Source organism: Oncorhynchus gorbuscha, linkage group LG22 (assembly GCF_021184085.1).
Source record: "Oncorhynchus gorbuscha isolate QuinsamMale2020 ecotype Even-year linkage group LG22, OgorEven_v1.0, whole genome shotgun sequence".
Taxonomy (NCBI): Eukaryota; Metazoa; Chordata; class Actinopteri; order Salmoniformes; family Salmonidae; genus Oncorhynchus; species Oncorhynchus gorbuscha.
The window spans coordinates 49,661,589-49,686,862 of NC_060194.1; the positions used below are offsets into that span (position 1 = coordinate 49,661,589).

Consider the following 25,274-nt stretch of genomic DNA (forward strand, 5'->3'; position numbering starts at 1 on the left):
ATCGCCTGAAACTCATTAGCATAACGCAACGGACATAAATATCCCTAGAAAATATTCCTATTCATGAAAATCACAAATGAAATATATTGACACACAGCTTAGCCTTTTGTTAATCACCCTGTCATCTCAGATTTTCAAAATATGCTTTACAGCCAACGCTAGACAAGCATTTGTGTAAGTTTATCGATAGCATAGCATTATGCCTTGCTAGCAGCAGGCAACCTTGTCACAGAAATCAGAAAAGCAAGCAAATTAAATCATTTACCTTTCATGAACTTCGGATGTTTTCACTCATGAGACTCCCAGGTAGATAGCCAAAGTTCATTTTTCACAAAATATTATTTTTGTAGGCGAAACAGCTCCGTTTGTTCTTCACGTTTGGCTGAGAAATCGCCCGGAAATTGCGGTCACCACAACGCCAAAAAATATTCCAAATTAGCTCCATAATATTGGCAGAAACATGGCAAACGTTGTTTAGAATCCATCCTCAAGGTGTTTTTCTAATATCTATTCGATAATATATCCGTCAGGACAATTCGTTTTTCACTAGGACCGATTGGAGTAATGGCTACCTCTGTATTTTACGCGAGAATCTCTCTCGGAGCCACCATGTGACCACTTACGCAATGTGGCCGCCTACGGCTATTCTTCAACAGAAATGCGTAAAACTACGTCACAATGCTGTAGACACCTTGGGGAATACGTAGGAAGCGTAAGCTTGTTGATGGTACATTCACAGCCGAATAGGGAGTCATTGGAACGCAGCGCTTTCAAAACCTGGGGCACTTCCGGATTGGATTTTTCTCAGGCTTTCGCCTGCAACATCAGTTCTGTTATACTCACGGACAACATCTTTACAGTTTTGGAAACGATAGAGTGTTTTCTATCCAAAGCTGTCAATTATATGCATATTCTATCATCTTTTCCTGACAAAATATCCCGTTTAAAACGGGAACGTTTTTTTCCCAAAAATGAAAATACTGCCCCTTAGCACCTTAAATGTGTTCATTAGCAAAAAGCTCCCACTCATTACAAAAACTCTTGTCCAGTCCACTTAGTCACAGAGAAGATTGTCTTAAGTGTCTATGAATATGACGCACTATTTTTGTTGATGAAATTAACACTGGTCTGTTGTCTCTGGTTGAGGAACATGGCGACTAATGACTGGCTGGGAACATAACTGCAAAGGGGGTGGGGGTGTGATTGGTTGAGCCCCCCTGAGTAGGAATCTGATTGGCTAAGCCCCACTGGGAACTAATATGATTGGTTGAGAGAGCCTCACCTCGTTGTATCGGTTGCTGGGGATCTTGATGCAGGTCTTCTTCACCTCCATGTCCACCACCAGACCCTTCACCATGGACAACGTGTACTGGTAGTTACGGAAGTCCTGTAGGTATATAACATTATATTATATAGACCCTTCACCAGGGACAATGTGTACTGGTAGTTACGGAGGTGCTGCTCGTCAACACAAGACATTGAGGCAAAAAAATAACAAATATATAAAATCAGAAAGTAAACAAAACACTTAAAATCATTCAAAAGAAAATAATAAAAGTTCTTACTGCTAGCAGGTTCATGATGGTGTGGCCGGTCTCTCCGAAGAGGGGTTTTCTAAACCGCACACTGAACAGAGGGCAGGGGTAGACTGAAAACACAACGTAAATTACATCACTCTCTCTCTTCTAACAAGCCAAAAACATTATCCAGCCAAAAGAAAGCATCGCCTCTGTACTCACATCTGTACTCTGCACCCAGCCGGAACATGAGTCGGAGGGGGAACACCTTAGCCCAGGGGGTCTCCCACTTCTGCAGCAACACCCCAAACAGGTAAGGGGGGTTAGGGAGCATCAGGTCCTGGAGGGACTGGAAAGACGGGGAGACGTAGAGGAACCCTCCATGCTCCCTGCTGCCCAGGAAACTCTGGGTGAAGAACGAATGGCCCAGGTGGGTCAGGACATTACCTGGAGAGAGAAAAACGTTACCTGGATGGAAGACGGGGAGGGAGGAGAGGAACAAGAGGCCCAGGTGGGTCAGAACATTACCTGGCTCCAGGTGTAACAGTATCATTTTAAACCGTCCCCTCGCCCATACCCAGGCGCGAACCAGGGACCTTCTGCACACATCGACAACAGTCAACCACGAAGCATCGTTACCCATCGCTCCACAAAAGCCGCGGCCCTTGCAGAGCAAGGGGAACTACTACTTCAAGGTCTCAGAGCAAGTGACGTAACCGATTGAAACGCTATTTAGCGCGCACCGCTAACTAATCTAGCCGTTTCACATCCGTTACACAGGCCCAGTAGACCAAAGATAGTCCCATAACATCAAAGATCCACCACCACATTTTAGATGGGGTTCTTTTATGAATATGCATCTTTCATTAGACGCCCAACCCACTGCTGGTGGGCGTGACCACACAAACTCTATTTACATGTCATCTGAGATGATGCCGTTGACCTTAACAAGTCCCCAGGACCAGTAGACCAAAGAACTCTATTTACAGACAATCCAACACATTTGGATGACATGAAAGTTGGCTTAACGGCATTGACACTTGGATTGGAAGCAGTGCTATGGTCAGATGACACTTCAGGCTGAGGAGTAAGTGTCACACATACCCATGTGCTACGCTAGCTCACGTTAGCTAGCTTTCACACATACCCATGTGCTACGCTAGCTAACGTTAGCTAGCTTTCACACATACGCATGTGCTACGCTAGCTAACGTTAGCTAGCTCATAATCAAGTAAACATGCATTAAACATGTCATTAGGTTAACAGCTTGTGTTCAATGTTTAAACTCCAACTGACTAGCTACTATAAGATATCTGCAAAATAAAAATCAGGCAAACTAGCTAGATATCATTTGAGGGCTTCAGCTTACACCAACAAAAAAGATGTCAAACAAGCAATAACATTGTGTATTCTCTAGGAGAAAATAATGAGCGGATGAGGCTGTGACCAGACACCAGTCCTGAGTAATGGAAGACATAACCACTACTAATAATGTAGTCTGGTAAGGAGGTGCCCCCTTCCACTGTAATACCCCTGGTGAATTAGAAACTCTGATTGGCTATGTTCAACTGTCCATTTACTTTTGACTTCCATGACTGTATGGTGAGTCTCTTTATGAAGGCCTATGAAGGCCACCGCGGGCCTATGAAGGCCGTGGGGCCACCTCGGATGGGGCCACAGTGTCTCCTGTCCCCTCCTGTCTCAGCCTCCAGTATTTATGCTGCAGTAGTTTGTGTCGGGGGGCTAGGGTCAGTTTGTTATATCTGGAGTACTTCTCCTGTCCTATTCGGTGTCCTGTGTGAATCTAAGTGTGCGTTCTCTAATTCTCTCCTTCCTGAACCCAAGGACCATGCCCCAGGACTACCTGACATGATGACTCCTTGCTGTCCCCAGTCCACCTGGCCATGCTGCTGCTCCAGTTTCAACTGTTCTGCCTTACTATTATTTGACCATGCAGGTCATTTATGAACATTTGAACATCTTGGCCATGTTCTGTTATAATCTCCACCCGGCACAGCCAGAAGAGGACTGGCCACCCCACATAGCCTGGTTCCTCTCTAGGTTTCTTCCTAGGTTTTGGCCTTTCTAGAGAGTTTTTCCTAGCCACCGTGCTTCTACACTTGCATTGCTTGCTGTTTGGGGTTTTAGGCTGGGTTTCTGTACAGCACTTTGAGATATCAGCTGATGTACGAAGGGCTACATAAATCAAATACATTTGATTTGATTTTGATTTGAAGGCCGTGAGGCCACCGCGGGCCTATGGAGGCCGTGAGCACCGGCACACCAACTAACTCCAACAATTGAACTTGGGAGGTGAGGAAGATTGTTTCAGGACTACCAGAGTAACTCCTATAACCTAACAATATAACAAAAATTTGCACAGTTTTAGGAAAGGAGAAATCAATAGACCATAACATTTTGAATATGCTACTCGTTTTTTTTCTCAATTTGTTAAAGGCAGTTATGTAACCGTCATTTGGCCAATATGGCTTGTTTACTGATGGCAGGGGCCAGTTCGAGATTTCTTTCTCTCTCGTTCTACTGTTGGATCCGTTTCCAGCACAGGTCCGTTTCCACTGTCCTTTTCGGAATGGGTCCAAGTCTCTTGTTTATATTTTAATTATGCACATCCGGTTGGGTGGAAAAGCTACGGATACATTTCTGGAACAGGTCCAACTCTAGCCCGGAGTTCTCCTAGGGAGAATTTTAATGTAGGAGTAAGAAGCTCAGTTGTGGAAAGTTTATTTTAAATGACCATTCTATTCCAAAATTAAAATAAAATGATGCTGACAGAATCGCAAATATAATTTCCACCTCCGGAAACAGGCCAAATAACATATTGGTAAACTGTTCATTATTTTATACATTGGACCATGCACATAGCCTGTGACTCAGCGGCAGGTAGCCTAGTGGTTAGAGTGTTGGGCCAGTAACCGAAAGGTTACTGAGCTGACAAGGTAAAAAAAATCTGTCGTCCTGCCTTTGAGCAAGACAGTAAACCCACTGTTCCCCGGGCACCGAAGACGTGGATGTTGACTACGGTAGCCCCCAGCACCTCTCTGATTCAGAGGGGTTAGGTACCCCCCCACTGACTGACTAGCCACCCCCCCCACTGACTGACTAGCCTCCCCCCAACTGACTAGCCCCCCCAACTGACTAGCCTCCCCCCCCGGAGATCTACTGTCCTGTAGGTTCAGTCCAACCCTCTTCCCGGAGATCTACTGTCCTGTAGGTTCAGTCCAACCCTCTTCCCGGAGATCTACTGTCCTGTAGGTTCAGTCCAACCCTCTTCCCGGAGATCTACTGTCCTGTAGGTTCAGTCCAACCCTCTTCCCGGAGATCTACTGTCCTGTAGGTTTTCAGTCCAACCCTAACATAACAATTTGACAGAGCTTGAAGAATATTTGAAAAGAATAACAGGCAAATGTTGCACAATCCAGGTGTGGAAAGTTCTTAAAGAGTTAACCAGAAAGACTCGCTGCCAAAAGGTGCTTCTACAAAGTATTGACATTTCTGTATTTAATTTTCAATACATTTTTCACTTGTTTTCAATGTATCATTATGGGGTATTGTGTGTAGATGGGTGAGCATTTTTATTTTAGTTATTTTAATTCAGGCTGTAACACAACAAAAATGTGGAATAAATCCAGGAGTATGATCACTTTCTGAAGGCAATGTTCAAGAGGGTCTCTCTCCAGGAACAAGGTCAGAATTAAAACCTACAGGAGGGTCTCTCTCCAGGAAGAAGGTCAGAATTAAAACCTACAGGAGGGTCTCTCTCCAGGAAGGTCAGAATTAAAACCTACAGGAGGGTCTCTCTCCAGGAAGAAGGTCAGAATTAAAACCTACAGGAGGGTCTCTCTCCAGGAAGAAGGTCAGAATTAAAACCTACAGGAGGGTCTCTCTCCAGGAAGAAGGTCAGAATTAAAACCTACAGGAGGGTCTCTCTCCAGGAAGAAGGTTGGGCAGGCCTGATTTAGATAATACACAACGCTAGAACTGCTAAGGACGATGATGCAACATTCTCTCCATCACCGTACTGACTGACTAGGACTGAACCAGCAGAGACACAAACAATATGTCTGTCATCCCCACAGACTGTCATCTTTCCCTGGTTCCGCTGTGTATATCTAAACAACAGCCTGAGGCACAGAGACACCAACAATATGTCTGTCATCCCCACAGACTGTCGTCTTTCCCTGGTTCCGCTGTGTATATCTAAACAGCAGCCTGAGGCACAGAGACACCAACAATATGTCTGTCATCCCCACAGACTGTCGTCTTTCCCTGGTTCCGCTGTGTATATCTAAACAACAGCCTGAGGCACAGAGACACCAACAATATGCCTGTCATCCCCACAGACTGTCGTCTTTCCCTGGTTCCGCTGTGTATATCTAAACAACAGCCTGAGGCACAGAGACACCAATGTCACACAACATTTTTAACCCGCAGCATAAGGTGGTGAGACAGACACGGCGTCCAAAATGGCTCCCTAATCCCCATGTAGTGCACTTGTTTTGACCAAGTCCCACAGGGCTAGTAGTGCACTATAATAGGGAATAGGGTGCCATAGGGCTCTGGTCTAAAGTGGTGCACTATATAGGAAATAGGGAGACATTTTGGATGCACAGAGAACATTAGTGGGACGCTACAGAGTGCCTCCTGGCAATACTGTATAATATCACCTAAGTAGGCCTCCTGGTTGAGGTAACAAAGGTATTATTATACCTGTGAAGGCCTGGTAGAGATGTAAAATATATTAGTAGGCCTCCTGGTGGAGGTCTATTGATGGAGGTACATTATACTAACCTGTGAGGGCCTCCTGATGGAGGAATATTATACTAACCTGTGAGGGCCTCCTGATGGAGGTACATTAAACGAACCTGTGAGGGCCTCCTGATGGAGGAATATTATATATATGGTTAAGGCCTCCTGGTAGAGGTACAGTATGTTAAACTAACCTGTGAGGGCCTCCTGATGGAGGTACATTAAACTAACCTGTGAGGGCCTCCTGATGGAGGTACATTAAACTAACCTGTGAGGGCCTCCTGATGGAGGTACATTAAACTAACCTGTGAGGGCCTCCTGATGGAGGTACATTAAACTAACCTGTGAGGGCCTCCTGATGGAGGAATATTATATATACGGTTAAGGCCTCCTGGTAGAGGTACAGTATGTTAAACTAACCTGTGAGGGCCTCCTGATGGAGGTACATTAAACTAACCTGTGAGGGCCTCCTGATGGAGGAATATTATATATACGGTTAAGGCCTCCTGGTAGAGGTACAGTATGTTCAACTAACCTGTGAGGGCCTCCTGGTAGAGCTGTACGAAGTGGCTGAAGAGGTCTTTGGGAATGCTCTTTTCGTCAGGCAGACACTGCAGCAGCACCACCACCTCAGCCTGGCCCACTGCATGCATCCCCTTACTGGTCACATACCAACACTTCCTGTTTACGTCTACAAGGGGAGAAGGGACACCAGAGAGCGGGTTAGATACCGTAGCAGCCTAGGGGGAGAGGGGGTTAGATACCGTAGCAGCCTGGGGGGGAGAGGGGGTTAGATACCGTAGCAGCCTAGGGGGAGAGGGGTTAGATACCGTAGCAGCCTGGGGGTGAGAGGGGTTAGATACCGTAGCAGCCTGGGGGGGTTAGATACAGTAGCAGCCTAGGGGGAGAGGGGTTAGATACAGTAGCAGCCTAGGGGGAGAGGGGTTAGATACAGTAGCAGCCTAGGGGGAGAGGGGGTTAGATACAGTAGCAGCCTAGGGGGAGAGGGGTTAGATACCGTAGCAGCCTAGGGGGAGAGGGGTTAGATACAGTAGCAGCCTAGGGGAGAGAGGGGGTTAGATACAGTAGCAGCCTGGGGGGGAGAGGGGTTAGATACAGTAGCAGCCTGGGGGGGGGGTTAGATACAGTAGCAGCCTAGGGGGAGAGGGGTTAGATACAGTAGCAGCCTAGGGGGAGAGGGGTTAGATTAGATACCGTAGCAGCCTAGGGGGGAGGGGGTTAGATACAGTAGCAGCCTAGGGGGAGAGGGGTTAGATACAGTAGCAGCCTAGGGGGGAGAGAGGGTTAGATACAGTAGCAGCCTGGGGGGGAGGGTTAGATACAGTAGCAGCCTAGGGGGAGGGGGGATTAAATACCATTGCAGCCTAGGTGGGGGGGTTAGATACAGTAGCAGCCTGGGGGGATACAGTAGCAGCCTTAGATACCGTAGCAGCCTGGCAAGGGAGGGGAGGGTAGATACTGTAGCAGCCTAGGGGGGGAGGGGTTAGAGGGGGTTAGATACAGTAGCAGCCTAGGGGGGAGAGGGGGTTAGATACAGTAGCAGCCTAGGGGGGTAGATTAGATACAGTAGCAGCCTAGGGGGGGGTTAGATACAGTAGCAGCCTAGGGGGAGATACCGGGCCTGTTAGATACAGTAGCAGCCTAGGGGGGTAGATACCGTAGCAGCCTGGGGGGGGTTAGATACAGTAGCAGCCTAGGGGGGTAGATACAGTAGCAGCCTGGGGGGGGGGGGGAGATACCGTACAGTGTATAGCAGGGTTATTCACTAACAGTCCCGGAGAGCTAAACACTCAGGTTCTCATTTTCTCCTTCTAGTCAGGGACAAGTTCAGACCTAGGAGAGCGTACGTTCTAATCAAATCACCGAGACAATGGAGCTGGAAGACGTTAACTCACAGTTTACCAGTTTGACCATGGCCAGCAGGTTAGCGTTGAGCACAAACACCAAGGGGTCAGGACCTCCCTCCTCCAGCTGCTGTATCAGAACCATCTCAGAGGGACGCTCCTCCACTGCATAGTCTGATGGTGGTGGGAGGAAAAACAAAAGCGTTAACATCTCACATCCCACCCCACTGAAGAGGGTTCCCCATGTACATGTACCCCCAGACCCCTCCCAGCATGCAACATGGGCCCATGAAAGCAGACCCAGACCCCTCCCAGCATGCAACATGGGCTCATGAAACTTGAAAGCAGACACAGACCCCTCCCAGCATGCAACATGGCCTAATTGAAAGTAGACCCAGACCCCTCCCAGCATGCTACATGGGCCCATGAAAGCAGCCCAGACACAGCATACAGCAGGATCGACAGTGAGGACGACTAAGGTCAAGCACCTGTGCTGTGGCCTCCCGTACCTCCTTTAACTCCGGTGGAGATGAGGATGGGAGGAAGTCCGTCCTCAGGAATTAGACTGATGGAGCTGCCTACAGGGCTTCCCACTGGGGCTGCAGGGGCCGGGGACAATGCCTGGAGGGAGGGGTGTGGTTACAGCATAAAGTGGTAGTTGTCAAATGCAGGTGGACTGGTGAAGTGGACAGATCTCTGCTGTGATTGGTTGTAAATACAGTGATAGAAAGTTATTTGGTCAATTGTTATATTCTAGAACACTGCAGTTGAATGATCTTCCATTCATATATACAGGGGATTACGGTACAGAGTCAATGTGGAGGCTATATACAGGGTATTACGGTACAGAGTCAATGTGGAGGCTATATACAGGGTGTTACGGTACAGAGTCAATGTGGAGGCTATATACAGGGTATTACGGTACAGAGTCAATGTGGAGGCTATATACAGGGTATTACGGTACAGAGTCAATGTGGAGGCTATATACAGGTGGTACCGGTACAGAGTCAATGTGGAGGCTCTATACAGGGTGTTACGGTACAGAGTCAATGTGGAGGCTATATACAGGGTATTACGGTACAGAGTCAATGTGGAGGCTATATACAGGGTATTACGGTACAGAGTCCATGTGGAGGCTATATACAGGGTATTACGGTACAGAGTCAATGTGGAGGCTATATACAGGGTGTACCGGTACAGAGTCAATGTGGAGGCTATATACAGGGTATTACGGTACAGAGTCAATGTGGAGGCTATATACAGGGGGTACCGGTACAGAGTCAATGTGGAGGCTATATACAGGGGGTACCGGTACAGAGTCAATGTGGAGGCTATATACAGGGGGTACCGGTACAGAGTGCATTTGGAGGCTATATACAGGGTATTACGGTACAGAGTCAATGTGGAGGCTATATACAGGGTATTACGGTACAGAGTCCATGTGGAGGCTATATACAGGGGGTACCGGTACAGAGTCCATTTGGAGGCTATATACAGGGTATTACGGTACAGAGTCAATGTGGAGGCTATATACATGGTATTACAGTACAGAGTCAATGTGGAGGCTATATACAGGGTATTACAGTACAGAGTCAATGTGGAGGCTATATACAGGGTATTACGGTACAGAGTCAATGTAGAGGCTATATACAGGGGGTACTGGTACAGAGTCAATGTGGAGGCTATATACAGGGTATTACGGTACAGAGTCCATTTGGAGGCTATATACAGGGTATTACGGTACAGAGTCCATGTGGGGTAAAGGTTAGTTGAGGTAATGTAGGTAGAGGTAAAGTGTCTATGCATAGATAAACAGAGTAGCAGCAGCGTAAAAGGAATATGAATGTGTGTGGGGGGGTAGAAGCTGTTCAGCAGTCTGATGGCTTGGGGAGGCTGTTCAGCAGTCTGATGGCTTGGGGGTAGAAGCTGTTCAGCAGTCTGATGGCTTGGGGGTAGAAGCTGTTCAGCAGTCTGATGGCTTGGGGTAGAAGCTGTTCAGCAGTCTGATGGCTTGGGGGTAGAAGCTGTTCAGCAGTCTGATGGCTTGGTGGTAGAAGCTGTTAAGCAGTCTGATGCAGAATCTGATCTGATGGCTTGGGGGTAGAAGCTGTTCAGCAGTCTGATGGCTTGGGGGGTAGAATCTGTTCAGCAGTCTGATGGCTTGGGGAGTAGAAGCTGTTCAGCAGTCTGATGGCTTGGGGAGTAGAATCTGTTCAGCAGTCTGATGGCTTGGTGGTAGAAGCTGTTCAGCAGTCTGATGGCTTGGGGGTAGAAGCTGTTCAGCAGTCTGATGGCTTGGGGGTAGAATCTGTTCAGCAGTCTGATGGCTTGGGGAGTAGAAGCTGTTCAGCAGTCTGATGGCTTGGGGGGTAGAAGCTGTTCAGCAGTCTGATGGCTTGGGGAGTAGAAGCTGTTCAGCAGTCTGATGGCTTGGTGGGTAGAAGCTGTTAAGGCGCCTTTTGGTCCCAGACTTGGTGGTCCGGTACAGCTTGTCGTGCGGTAGCAGAAAGAACAGTCCTGGACTTTAAGTAGAGGACACCGCCTGGTATAGAGGTCCTGGATGGCATGAAGCTCAGCACCAGTGATGTACTGGGCGGTATGCACTACCCTAGGTAGGGCCTTGTGGTCAGATGCCAAGCAGTTTCCATACCAGGTGGTGATCTAACCAGTCAGGGTGTTCTCGATGGTGCAGCTGTATAACTTTGAGGATCTGGGGACCCATAACAAATCTTTTCAGTCTCCTGAGGGAGAATAGGTGTTGTCGTGCCCTCCTCACGACTGTTGGTGTGTGTGTGTTGGGGGGGACCATGATAGGACAGCAGCCCCATCGATGTGAATGGGAGCGAGTTTGGCCCTCTATGATGTTGACCGCTGAGCTGTAGTCAATGAACAGCATTCTCACGTAGGTGTTCCTTTTATCCAGGTGGGAAAGGGCAGTGTGGAGATTGCGTCGTCTGTGGATCTGTTGGGGCGGTATGTGAATTGGAGTGAGTCCGTGGTTCCTGGGATGGTGGTGTTGATGTGAGGCATGACCAGACTTTCAAAGCATTTATGGCTACAGTGCTACGTGGGGTAGTCGTTTAGGCAGGTTACCTTGGGTACCTTGGAGTTCTTGGGCACAGGGACTACGGTGCTCTGATTGAAACGTAGGTATTACAGAGAGAGGGAGGTTGAAAATGACAGTTAAAGACACTTGCCAGTTGGGCAGCGCATGCTCCGAGTACGCATCCTGGTAATCCGTCTGGCCCTGCAGCATGGTGAATGTTGACCCGTTCAAAGTTGTTTGCCTTGAAGCGAGCATAGAAGGCATTTAGCTCGTCTGGTAGGTTTGCGTCACTGGGCAGCTCGCGGCTGGGTTTCCCTTTGAAGGTCATGATTGTGTCGGGGCTTGCAAACTTCTGCCGCGCATCAGACTGTTTAGTAGGACTTTCACATACACTGACAAAAATATGAAACGTTCAGGCTTTTGAAAAGCACCCTGGTCTTTGTAGTTGAATCTGTGCTTGATTTGTAATACTTGACTGAGGGACCTAACAGATATATTGTCTGTATGAGGGACAAAGGCTAATCTCAGAAATCAGGTCAACCCCTATTAACTTGTGTAAGTGACGAAAACATATAGAAACTTACATGTAATTAAAAACATTTACATAAAACTTTTTTTTTTTTAAACACGTTTCTCCATGTGATTTGTTAAACCACATTTAATCCTGAACTAATTTATGCTAAAAGGGCTAAATAATTATATTTTAGTTTGAACAAAAATAAATGAATGAATAAAAATATATGCAACAATTTCAAATATTTTACAGAGTTAAAAGTTCATAGAAGGAAATCAATCAATTGAAATAATTTCATGAGGCCCTAATCTATGGATTTCACACGACTGGGAATACAGATCATCTGTTGGTCATGCTAACCACATGATGGAAATGTTCAACAAGGTGGTCCTGTGTAAAACAACAGATCATGATTAGTTAAATTCTAAAAACAGGGATATCCTGGGGTGGCAGGTAGCCCAGTGGTTAGAGCGCAGTGCCAGTAACCGAAAGGTTGCTTGATCGAATCCCTGAGCAGACAAGGTCAAAATTCTCATTCTCCCCCTGAACAAGGCAGTTAACCCCACTGTTCCGAGACAGTCATTGTAAATAAGAATGTGTTCTTTAACTGACTTGCCTAGTTAAAAAAACATTTTAATTATAAAGTCCAACCAGCATAGGGTGCCACCTTGACGTCTGAGGGCACAGCAAAAGGGGGGAGCCGGGGGGTCAGGAAGACTTCGAGAGCTGGTGTCAGCCAGACTATTTTAGCACAGGGTTACAAACATCTCTCTTGGCTAAGGTCAATGAAGTGACAATTTCACTGCTGTGGGTTCCCTCCTAATCCTAACCCAGCTCACCAGCCCCAGGTCACCTCAGAACATCAATTTTAAACTGGAAATACTCAACTTTTGCAAATGTTCCTCTTCAAACAAACTGTAAAATAAAGACTTTTTGACCTGTGGTGCAGACCGTACCTCTGACGAATCAGCAGTGGAGGATTTGTTGGAACACTGCGAGACGGCCAATGGACGCGAGGGAGCGGGGCTGGTAGCAGGGGGCTTGGGGGATTCCGCTGCTTCCCCATTGGGTAGGATCCCGTCTGCAAAACACACCCTCCTCTGCTCCCGAGCGAGAGACCCTGTGACGCACAGACAGGACACTGTTGGTAAATACTTCAAACACAGAGGAAGAAACCAGAGTAAAAACTAGCGCCGGTGAGATGAAAAAGTTATAACACAGGTGGGTGTATGTGGGATGGTTACCCTCGGAGCCGGGTGTTTTAGGAACTCCCACAGGGACCATGACAGTGGGGGGAAGGGAGGTCAGCGTCCCTGAGGATTGGATCTGCTGCAGAGGTGGGATGGTACTGCAGTACTCTGCTGGGTTGTTGGAGTTAGGACTCTGGTTAGACATGTCACACATACCCTCTCTCGAATGAGCTGGGGGCAGAGAGAGACAGAGGAACAAGATAAAGGGAGAAGTAAAGGACTGAGAGACACACGCACCGTACCAGTCAAACAGTTCAGACAGACCTACATTGTAGAATAATAGTGAAGACATCAACACTATGAAATAACACATATGGAATCATGTAGTAACCAAAAAAGTGTTAAATAAATCCAAATATATTTAAGATTCTTCAAAGTAGCCATCCTTTGCATTGACAGCTTTGCACACGCTTGGTATTCTCTCAACCAGCTTCATGACTTAGTCACCTGGAATGCATTTCAATTAACAGGTGTGCCTTGTTCATTTGTGGATTTTATTTCCTTCTTGATACGTGTGAGTTAATCAGTTGTGTTGTGACAAGATTGTCTTTTGTATACCACCCAGTCTTTTACCAAATAGGGCTAAGTCCATACCTTAAGTCAAAGGTCAGAGGGCCTCCTGAGTGGCACAGCTAGCACTGTGACAGTGCTTTAGACCGCTGTGCCACTGGCACTAGAGAATCTGGATTCGAGTCCAGGCTCCGTCACAGCCGACCGGAAGACCCATGGGGTGGCTCACAATTGGCCCAGCATTGTCCAGGTTAGGGGAGGGTTTGGCCGGCAGGGATGTCCTTGTCCCATCACGCACAAGGAACTCCTGTGGTGGGCCGGACGCAATGCACAGCATTTCCACCGACACATTGATGCGGCTAGCTTCCGGGTTAAGTGGGCATTGTGTCAAAATGTTTGGATGTTTTGGTTTGGATGTGTTGTGTTTCGGAGGACGCACGGCTCGCGACCTTTGCCTCTCCCGAGTCCGTACTGTAACTACCAATTGGATAGGATTTTTTTTTTCAATCAATCCGGAAAATTAAAAACTTTGAAAGTTTCTTCAAGTCTCAAAAAACCATCAATAGGAGGAAACTGTCTCTCTCCTGGATAAATTCATTAGAGGGAACTGCACCTCAAATCTTGCTTGTTTGTAGGTGACATTACTTATTTTCCACCATGATTTGCAAATAAATTCATTAAAAATCCTACAATGTGATTTTCTGGATTTTTTTTCTCATTTTGTCTGTCATAGTTGAAGTGTACCTATGATGAACATTACAGGCCTCTCATCTTTTTAAGTGGGAGAACTTGCACAATTGGTGACTTGACGAAATACTTTTTTGCCCCACTGTATTTGGTTTGTTTAACACTGTTTTGGTTACTATATGATTCCATATGTGTTATTTCATAGTTGTGATGTCTCCACTATTATTCTACAACGTAGAAAATAGTAAAAATAAAACCCTTGAATGAGTCGCTGTGTCCAAACTGTTGACTGGTTTTTGCTTTTGTCACTTCTAGATTAGACAACTGCGCAATGCTCTACTTTCCGGCTACCCGGATAAAGCACTAAATAAACTTCAGTTAGTGCTAAATATGGCTGCTAGAATCTTGAATAGAACCAAAAAAATTGATCATATTACTCCAGTGCTAGCCTCCCTACACTGGCTTCCTGTCAAAGCAAGGGCTGATTTCAAGGTTTTACTGCTAACCTACAAAGCATTACATGGACTTGCCCCTACCCATCTCTCTGATTTGGTCCTGCTGTACATACCTACACGTACGCTATGGTCACAAGACGCAGGGCTCCTAATTGTCCCTAGAATTTCTAAGCAAACAGCTGGAGGCAGGGCTTTCTCCTATAGAGCTCCATTTTTATGGAACGGTCTGCCTACCCATGTCAGAGACGCAAACTCGGTCTCAACCTTTAAGTCTTTACTGAAGACTCATCTCTTCAGTGGGTCATATGATTGAGTGTAGTCTGGCCCAGGAGTGTGAAGGTGAACGGAAAGGCTCTGGAGCAACGAATCACCCTTGCTGTCTCTGCCTGGCCGGTTCCCCTCTTTCCACTGGGATTCTCTGCCTCTAACCCGATTACAGGGGCTGAGTCACTGGCTTACTGGTGCTCTTCCATGGCGTCCCTAGGAGGGGTGAGTCACTTGAGTGGGTTGAGTCACTGACGTGATCTTCCTGTCCAGGTTGGCACCCCCCTCGGGTTCATGCCATGGGGGAGATCTTTGTGGAATATACTCGGCCTTGTCTCAGGGTGGTAGGTTGAAGATATCCCTTTAGTGGTGTCGGGGCTGTGCTTTGGCAAAGTGGGTGGGGTTATATCCTTCCTGTTTGGCCCTGTCCGGGGGTATCGTCGGACAGGGCCCCAGTGTCTCCCGAACACCCCTGTCTCAGCCTCCAGTATTTATGCTGCAATAGTTTGTGTGTCGGGGGCTAGGGTCAGTCTTATATCTGGAGTATTTCTCCTGTCTTATCCGGTGTCCTGTGTGAATTTAAGTATGCTCCCTCTAACTCTCTCTCCGTCTCAGAGGACCTGAGCCCTAGGACCATGCCTCAGGACTACTTGGCCTGATAACTCCTTGCTGTCCCCAGTCTACCTGACCTTGCTGCTGCTCCAGTTTCAACTGTTCTTCCTGCGGCTATGGAACCCTGACCTGTTCATCGGACGTGTTACCTGTCCCAGACCTGCTGTTTTCAACTCTCTAGAGACAGCAGGAGAGGTAGAGATACTCTCAGTGATCAGCTATGAAAAGTCAACTGACATTTACTCCAGAGGTGCTTTCCTGTTGCACCCTCGACAACCACTGTGACTATAATTATTTGACGCTGCTGGTCATCTATGAACATTTGAACATCTTGGCCATGTTCTGTTAGAATCTCCTGTTGGTCATCTATGAACATTAGAACATCTTGGCCATGTTCTGTTAGAATCTCCACCCAGCACAGCCAGAAGAGGACTGGCCACCCCTCATAGCCTGGTTCCTATCTAGGTTTCTTCCTAGGCTCTGGCCTTTCTAGGGAGTTTTCCCTAGCCACCGTGCTTCTACACCTGCATTGCTTGCTGTTTGGGTTTTTAGACACACAAAAATCCCCCTTCAAAGAGTGGATTCGGCCATTTCAGCCAGACCCGTTGCTGACAGATATATAAAAACCAAGCACACAGCCATGCAATCTCCATAGACAAACACTGGCAGTAGAACGGCCTTACCGAAGAGCTCAATGACTTTCAACGTGGCACCGTAATAGAATACCACCTTTCCAACAAGTCAGTTCGTCAAATTTCTGCCCTGCTAGAGCTGCCCCCGGTCAACTGTAAGTGATGTTATTGTGAAGTGGAAACATCTTGGAGCAACAACGGCTCGGCCGTGAAGTGGTAGGCCACACAAGCACAGAACGGGACCGCCGAGTGCTGAAGCGCGTAGAACGTAAAAATATGTCCTCAGTTGCAACAATTACTACGGAGTTCCAAAACGCCTCTGGAAGCAACGTCAGCACAATAACTGTTTAGCGTGAGCTTCATGAAATGGGTTTCCATGGCTGAGCAGCCACACACAAGGCTAAGATCACCATGCACAATGCTAAGAGTCGGCAGGAGTGGTGTAAAGCTCACCGCCATTGGACTCTGGAGCAGTAGAAACACGTTCTCTGGAGGGATGAATCACGCTTCACCATCTGGCAGTCCGACAGAGGAATCTGGGTTTGGCGAGTGCCAGGAGAACTTTACTTGCCCCAACACATAGTGCCAACTGTAAAAGTTTGGTGGAGGAGAAATAATGGTCTGGCTGTGAGGAATCTTAACGCTATAGTATACAATGATATTCTAGACGATTCTGTGCTTCCAATTTTGTGGAAGGCCCTTTCCTGTTTCAGCATGACAATGCCGCCGTGTACAAAGTGAGGTCCATACAGAAATGGTTTGTTGTGGATGAACTTGACTAGCCTGCACAGAGTCCTGACCTCAACCCCATCGAACACCTTTAGGATGAATTGCAACAGCGACTGCAAGTCAGGCCTAACATCAGTGCCCAACCACACTAATGTTCTTGTGGATGAATGGAAGCAAGTCCCTGCAGCAATGTTCCAACATCTAGTGGAAAGCCTTCCCAGAAGAGAGGAGGCTGTTATAGCAGCAATGTTCCAACATCTAGTGGAAAGCCTTCCCAGAAGAGTGGAGGCTGTTATAGCAGCAATGTTCCTACATCTAGTGGAAAGCCTTCCCAGTAGAGAGGAGGCTGTTATAGCAGCAATGTTCCAACATCTAGTGGAAAGCCTTCCCAGAAGAGTGGAGGCTGTTATAGCAGCAATGTTCCTACATCTAGTGGAAAGCCTTCCCAGAAGAGTGGAGGCTGTTATAGCAGCAATGTTCCAACATCTAGTGGAAAGCCTTCCCAGAAGAGTAGAGGCTGTTATAGCAGCAATGTTCCAACATCTAGTAGAAAGCCTTCCCAGAAGAGTAGAGGCTGTTATAGCAGCAATGTTCCAACATCTAGTGGAAAACATTCCCAGAAGAGTGGAGGCTGTTATAGCAGCAAAGGGGGGGGGGGGACTACTCCATATAATGCAGATGATTATGGAATGAGATGTTCGACGAGCAGGTATCCACATACACTACATGACCAAAAGTATGTATAGAGATACAGTATACAGGATTGGTCAAGGGAGCTCTCGGGGCCCGGGTTGATCTAGGGAGCTCTCTGGGCCCGGGTTGATCTAGGGAGCTCTCGGGGTCCGGGTTGATCTAGGGAGCTCTCGGGGCCCGGGTTGATCTAGGGAGCTCTCGGGGCCCGGGTTGATCTAGGGAGCTCTCGGGGCCCGGGTTGATCTAGGGAGCTCCCGGGGACCGGGTTGATCTAGGGAGCTCCCGGGGACCGGGTTGATCTAGGTAGCTCCCGGGGACCGGGTTGATCTAGGGAGCTCTCGGGGACCGGGTTGATCTAGGGAGCTCTCGGGGACCGGGTTGATCTAGGGAGCTCTCGGGGACCGGGTTGATCTAGGGAGCTCTCGGGGCCCGGGTTGATCTAGGGAGCTCCTGGGGCCCGGGTTGATCTAGGGAGCTCCTGGGGACCGGGTTGATCTAGGGAGCTCTCGGGGACCAGGTTGAAATAGGATACTTGATCAAGATCGATATAGGATCTGGAAACGTAAAACACCCAACCCCGTCCGAACCCAAGGAAGATGTACTAGTAGATGCTGATCTAGGACCAAGTATTGTGTTTAAATCCTAATGGATACAATTCTGAAGGGGATGTAGTAAGCTGATCCTAGACCAGTAGTAATAGTGACCCACCACTCATTAGGGCAGAGTGACAGGTGATGCAGACTCTGGCCTCCTTCCTGTCCATGTAAATCAGTCTGCTCCTCAGGCTGCAGCAGGCAGCACAGAACACCTGGAGAGAGACACACACAATTATATCAGACAGACAGACAGACAGACAGACAGACAGACAGACAGACAGACAGACAGACAGACAGACAGACAGACAGACAGACAGACAGACAGACAGACAGACAGACAGACAGACAGACAGACAGACAGACAGACAGACAGACAGACAGACAGACAGACAGACAGACAGACAGACAGACAGACAGACAGACAGACAGACAGACAGACAGACAGACAGACAGACAGACAGACAGACAGACAGACAGACAGACAGACAGACAGACAGACAGACAGACAGACAGACAGACAGACAGACAGACAGACAGACAGACAGACAGACAGACAGACAGACAGACAGACAGACAGACAGACAGACAGACAGACAGACAGACAGACAGACAGACAGACAGACAGACAGACAGACAGACAGACAGACAGACAGACAGACAGACAGACAGACAGACAGACAGACAGACAGACAGACAGACAGACAGACAGACAGACAGACAGACAGACAGACAGACAGACAGACAGACAGACAGACAGACAGACAGACAGACAGACAGACAGACAGACAGACAGACAGACAGACAGACAGACAGACAGACAGACAGACAGACAGACAGACAGACAGACAGACAGACAGACAGACAGACAGACAGACAGACAGACAGACAGACAGACAGACAGACAGACAGACAGACAGACAGACAGACAGACAGACAGACAGACAGACAGACAGACAGACAGACAGACAGACAGACAGACAGACAGACAGACAGACAGACAGACAGACAGACAGACAGACAGACAGACAGACAGACAGACAGACAGACAGACAGACAGACAGACAGACAGACAGACAGACAGACAGACAGACAGACAGACAGACAGACAGACAGACAGACAGACAGACAGACAGACAGACAGACAGACAGACAGACAGACAGACAGACAGACAGACAGACAGACAGACAGACAGACAGACAGACAGACAGACAGACAGACAGACAGACAGACAGACAGACAGACAGACAGACAGACAGACAGACAGACAGACAGACAGACAGACAGACAGACAGACAGACAGACAGACAGACAGACAGACAGACAGACAGACAGACAGACAGACAGACAGACAGACAGACAGACAGACAGACAGACAGACAGACAGACAGACAGACAGACAGACAGACAGACAGACAGACAGACAGACAGACAGACAGACAGACAGACAGACAGACAGACAGACAGACAGACAGACAGACAGACAGACAGACAGACAGACAGACAGACAGACAGACAGACAGACAGACAGACAGACAGACAGACAGACAGACAGACAGACAGACAGACAGACAGACAGACAGACAGACAGACAGACAGACAGACAGACAGACAGACAGACAGACAGACAGACAGAAATATTACACCTGGAGAGAGTCTCTCTACAGGAACAGGGTTGTAATTAAAACCTACAGCAGGGTCTCTCTCCAGGTACAGGGTTGGAGTTAAGAACTACAGGAGGGTCTCTCTCCAGGAACAGGGTTGAGTTAAAACCTACAGGAGGGTTTCTCTCCAGGATCAGGGTTGAAAAGCCCTGCCGTATAGACTCCACCCACCTTTCCACAGGCCCTGCAGTGATGCCTCCTCTTGGTGAAGGTGAAGCGGACCTCGCACTTCATACAGACTGGAGCCTGGGAGTCAGGGACCCACACGGGGGCTACATCCCCCAGGGAGGAGAGCTGTTTCCTGGGCAGAGCCCCTTGGTGATGCTGCCCTGCCTGGAAGTCATTATCCGGGCTGCTCTCAGACACCTCCACCAGGCCCGACGATGATGACGGAGACTCCCCGGTTAGCACCTCCCCCTTCACAACACCACCACCACCACCACCACCACCAGGGTCGCCCAAGGCAAGTACAGTTGCCGTATCCATGTTTCCGGCACCGCCACGGTTCTCAAGGTTCTTGTTCTTTCCTCCACCAGTAACGTTGCCAGCGGTGTAACAGAAGGAGCCAGCTGGTTCTGGACCTGTTCGTATAGGGGCCGGGGGATCTGCAGTTTGAGACTGACCGGCTGTTTAGGACGTGCCCCTCCGAACGGCAAGCTCACCGGCTGCAAACAACTGTTGTTCAGTTTCTTGGGTAAAGAGCTACCACCTCTTTCTCCTCCTCCTTCGTGCTCTTGCTTGCTCTCCTCCATCTCCTTCTCCTCTGTTACAGAGTCCTCCTTGGAGGGGGGAGGGGTGAGAGACCCTCTCTCTTCTTCCCCTGCAGTAGCCAGGCCGTTGGTGAGAGCCACCTCTCCATTCTGACCTCTACTCTTGTCCAGCTCTCCATTCAACCTCTTCTCCTTCTGAGAAGACTTCCTACACTCTTTTCTCCCCCCTCTCAGTTCTTCCATCACCCCTCCATTCTGTCCTCTCCCCCCAATGTCCTGTGACTGTCCCCCAGCCATGTCAGCCTCCTCTCTGTCCCTCTCCTGTGTGGGTGACGCAACCCAAGTGCTCTCCGTCTCCAGACGGGGGTTAGACTCATCTACTGCCACCTGTCTGTCTGCCACCTGTCTGTCTGCCACCTGTCTGTCTGCCACCTGTCTGTCTGCCACCTGTCTGTCTGCCACCTGTCTGTCCCCTCCCAGGCTTTCCTCATAGGTAAAGTGTGAATGACTAATGTGAGTGCTTCCACCACTCCTCTCCCCCTCCCTACCCTCCAGAGGGACATCAGGACGTGGGTCAGAGGGGGCAGGCGGCTGGTGGTTTGAAGGGGTCACCCTAATGTGAGAGCTTCCACCACTCCTCTCCCCCTCCCTACCCTCCAGAGGGACATCAGGACGTGGGTCAGAGGGGGCAGGCGGCTGGTGGTTTGAAGGGGTCACCCTAATGTGAGAGCTTCCACCACTCCTCTCCCCCTCCCTACCCTCCAGAGGGACATCAGGACGTGGGTCAGAGGGGGCAGGCGGCTGGTGGTTTGAAGGGGTCGTTTGGATCCCCTTGCAGGGTTCCTCACGGAGCCCGTTGAGAGCAGGACAAGAGGAGCTGATAGAGGTGAAGCCGTTCTCTAGGGCCAGGTGGTGGTAAGGAGGGGGGCTCGAGGAAGCCGGCACAGGGGGAGACAAGCCCTCCTCACCCCCCACCAGCTTGCCGATGTTGGGTTGGGGGAGCGGAGGGCTGTGGACGTCCGCAGCGCAGCCTGGCCTCTCCTCTCCCCAGGAAGGAGGCTTGGCAGCGGGGTGGCGTTTGGAGTCAGGCCCCTGGAAGTCGTTAGAGGACGGGTCGAGGGTTGGGAGGGTCTTGAAGGGGAGGGGACTGTCCCCGTCCCTGGGGTCAGGGGTCAAAGCCAGAGCAGGGTTCAGAGACAGGAAGTGGGTCGGAGGGGCCAGGATCTGACTCCACTTTGCATCCGACAGAGTGGGACTGTCTGTCTCATCATCTAGAAGAGGGGCAGAGAGAGAGAGAGAGAGAGAGAGCGATTAGGGGCACGTTCTTCTGCGCAGGCGTTGCCAGATCTTACAACGACTGGATAGGTATTTTAACTATCAGCTAACCACATATGTTATAGCTACTATAGCTATATGTTATAGCTAGATGCACTATTGTAAAGTGACTGTTCCACTGGATGTCATAAGGTGAATGCACCAATTTGTAAGTCGCTCTGGATAAGAGCGTCTGCTAAATGACTTAAATGTAAAATGTAAATGTACTCTACAGCACAGTCAATGATGTGGCATGCAGCCATTGGTTGATGCATGCAGCACCAGAGCAGGGGAACGTGACCTATAAAACCATGATGCCACCATCTCCCGGGCACAGTAGGTGGGGATGACGCACCAGCGATGCCAACCGCTGGGGGGGAAAAAAACCCACCAGAGGCGGCTGCTAGCAGGACAGTGTCCTACAGCACTACAGTGTCCTACAGCAGTAGTGTCCTACAGCACAGCAGTACAGTGTCCTACAGCAGTACAGTGTCCTACAGCAGGACAGTGTCCTACAGCAGTAGTGACCTACAGCAGTAGTGTCCTACAGCAGTAGTGTCCTACAGCAGTAGTGACCTTCACCCCCACCTGCCGAGCACTTCTTTAACCGTAGTTCTGTTAACGTTACGCGGAGGTTAGTATCTATCTAGTGTACCCATCCCTACTCCCGTAGCACTACAGTGTAGTGATTACCCTCCCCAACAGCAAATTACAAATAAAAAAACTGAAATACATTTACATAAGTACTCAGACCCTTTACTCAGTACTTTGTTGAAGTACAATTCCTTTGACCTCATGGCTTGGTTTTTACTCTGATACGCACCTGTCAACTGTGGAACCTTATATAGACAGGTGTGTGCCTTTCCAAATCATGTCCAATCAATTGAATTTACCACAGGTGGACTCCAATCAAGTTGTAGAAACATCTCAAGGATGATCAATGGAAACAGGATGCACCTGAGCTCAATTTCGAGTCTTGTAGCAGAAGGGTCTGAATATTTATGTAAATAAGGTATGTTTTTCAATTTTTAATACATTTGCACAAATAAAAAAATTAAAATGTTTTCGCTTCATCTTTATGGGGTATTGTGATGTCATTATGGGGGAGTGTGATGTCATTATGGGGTATTGTGATGTCATTATGGGGTATTGTGATGTCATTATGGGAGAGTGTGTAGATTGATGAGGGGTTAAAAAAACAATTAAATCCATTTAAGAATAAGGCCGTAACGAAACGTGGTTTAAGTCAAGGGGTCTGAATACTTTCTGAATGCACTGTACAAATATTTACGTCACTGTTAGTGAGCATTTCTCCCTTTACCAAGACAACCCATCCTCCTGACAGCTGTGGCATATCAAGGAAGCAGACTAAACAGCATGTTCATTACAGAAATGCACCTTGTGCTGGGGACAATAAAAAGGCCACTAAAATGTGCAGTTTTGTCACATGCCACAGGATGTCTCAAGTTGAGGGAATGTGCATTTGGCGTGCTGACTGCAGGAATGTCCACCAGAACTGATAACTTAATGTTAATTTCTCTACCATAAGCCGCCTCCAACATCATTTTAGACAATTTGGCAGTACATCCAACTGGCCTCAACTGCAGATCAGGGCCTAATTAATTTATTTCAATTGACTGATTTCCTTATATAAACAAACAGTAAAATTATTGAAATTACTGCATTTCTATTTTTGTTAAGTTATCAGGGCCGCAGGGTCTCTGTCCTCTAAGGCTTAAGAACGTGCTCTTTAGAAAAGCTCTCAAGGACCTCAGCTAATCCGGTTCTCCTCTGGACCCGTATATAGCTTTGATTGTAGTCTCAGTTCTGGATCATCTTTATCATCATCATTTTTAAAATGTGTGCCTTGGGTGTGAGAAATGCTCTTTACAAATTAAATGAATGATTTGTTATTTTTGGCTTCACATAGGGACAAGCATGTTCCAGGGCTGCATTCAGCAGGACACAACGTTGGCAAATGTTCAGATAGATATGTAGAACAAACCTCTGACTCAAGGAATCATGTCAGTTCTATCTGCAGCTTTCCAAAACATTTTTTTGTTTTTGTACTGAACATGCCCTGGGGCTGCCCTGGGGCGTACTCATTAGGCCGATTCTGAAACAAAACATTCCTTTAAAAAACTGAAGCAAACGGAACGGAGAGGGAACTGAATTTGTCCAAAAGAAACTAGTGTCTGTTTGCTTCCGTTTAAAAACGGTTTCCCTTAATGACTACAACCCAGACAACCCAGAGCTACACAAAACCCGCTCTGCCCATCACTTGTGTCTATGGAAAGCCTCCGCAAATGAAACTGAGGGGTGGGCAAGCATCGCCCATAGTGGACTCTGCGCCAGTAAGAGGCTTCTCTCTGCCGTTCGCCCTCTGTGCTCTTCCATCCCTCCTCCCCTGTTCTCTCCCTCTCTCCTCTGAGACCCATCAATCACTCTGGTACATGAATACAGTCTGAGGAATGTGGGAGTCGACGACATTCCTGAACATTCGCTTCCCATAACACACACACACACACACACCCCCGACGGTGAGTCACCTTTCAGGAACAGCGGGGGGAGAAAAACAATCTCTTTATGACCCATCCAGCTTCATCACAGCATGGCTCCAACCCTATACTGCTGATCTCTGCACTAGTCTTAAATAGACACAGTCAGCAACAACACACAGTAGACACTGTACTGTGCTATCCACTGGATACAATGATGTCGGAAAAGAAGAAGCTGAGATCCACAAAAGGTGAAACGACCCCCCCCCCCCCCCGGGCGCCACCACTGGTCCCCCCCCTGACGAGTTTCAGAAGAAAGTTCTTTGTTTCTGGCCATTTTGAGCCTGTAATCGTACACACAAATGCTGATGCTCCAGATAGTCAACTAGTCTAAAGAAGGCCAGTTTGATTACTTCTTTAAAATCAGTACAACAGTTTCCAGCTGTGCCAACATAATTGCAAAATGTTTTTTTAATGACCAATTAGCTATTCCAAGTTTATAATTTTAAAAGGCCAACACAACGTGCCATGGTAACACATGAGTGATGGTTGCTGATAAATGGGCCTCTGTACACCCATTTAGATATTCCATAATAAATTGTCCGTGTCCAGCTACAATAGTCATTTACAACATTAACAATGTCTACACTGTAATTCTGATCAATTTGATATTATTTTAAATGGACAAAAAATGTTGCTTTTCTTTTTTTTTTTAAAGACATTTCTAAGTGACCGCAAACTTTTGAACGATAGTGGAAGTATTCAGACCCTTTTACTCAGTACTTTGTTGAAGCACCTTTGGCAGCGATTACAGCCACAAGTCTTCTTGGGTAGGAAGCTACAAGCTTGACACCCCTGTATTTGGGGAGTTTCTCCCATTCTCCTCTGTAGATCCTCTCAAGCTCTGTCAGGTTGGATGGGGAGCATCGCTGCACAGCTATTTTAATGTCTCT

General features: G+C 48.0%; 1 protein-coding gene across 1 annotated transcript in view; it reads right to left on the reverse strand.

Moving 5' to 3' along the window:
- Positions 1-25,274, reverse strand: part of LOC124009342 (zinc finger FYVE domain-containing protein 9-like) — a 50,760-nt gene that overhangs the window by 10,925 nt on the left and 14,561 nt on the right. Inside the window, 11 exon segments of the mRNA XM_046321034.1 lie at positions 1,283-1,387; positions 1,566-1,648; positions 1,740-1,964; positions 6,820-6,975; positions 8,201-8,323; positions 8,659-8,770; positions 12,666-12,829; positions 12,954-13,130; positions 18,250-18,349; positions 19,971-20,230; positions 20,233-21,780. Of these exon segments, the coding sequence (XP_046176990.1) occupies positions 1,283-1,387; positions 1,566-1,648; positions 1,740-1,964; positions 6,820-6,975; positions 8,201-8,323; positions 8,659-8,770; positions 12,666-12,829; positions 12,954-13,130; positions 18,250-18,349; positions 19,971-20,230; positions 20,233-21,780 (3,053 nt within the window).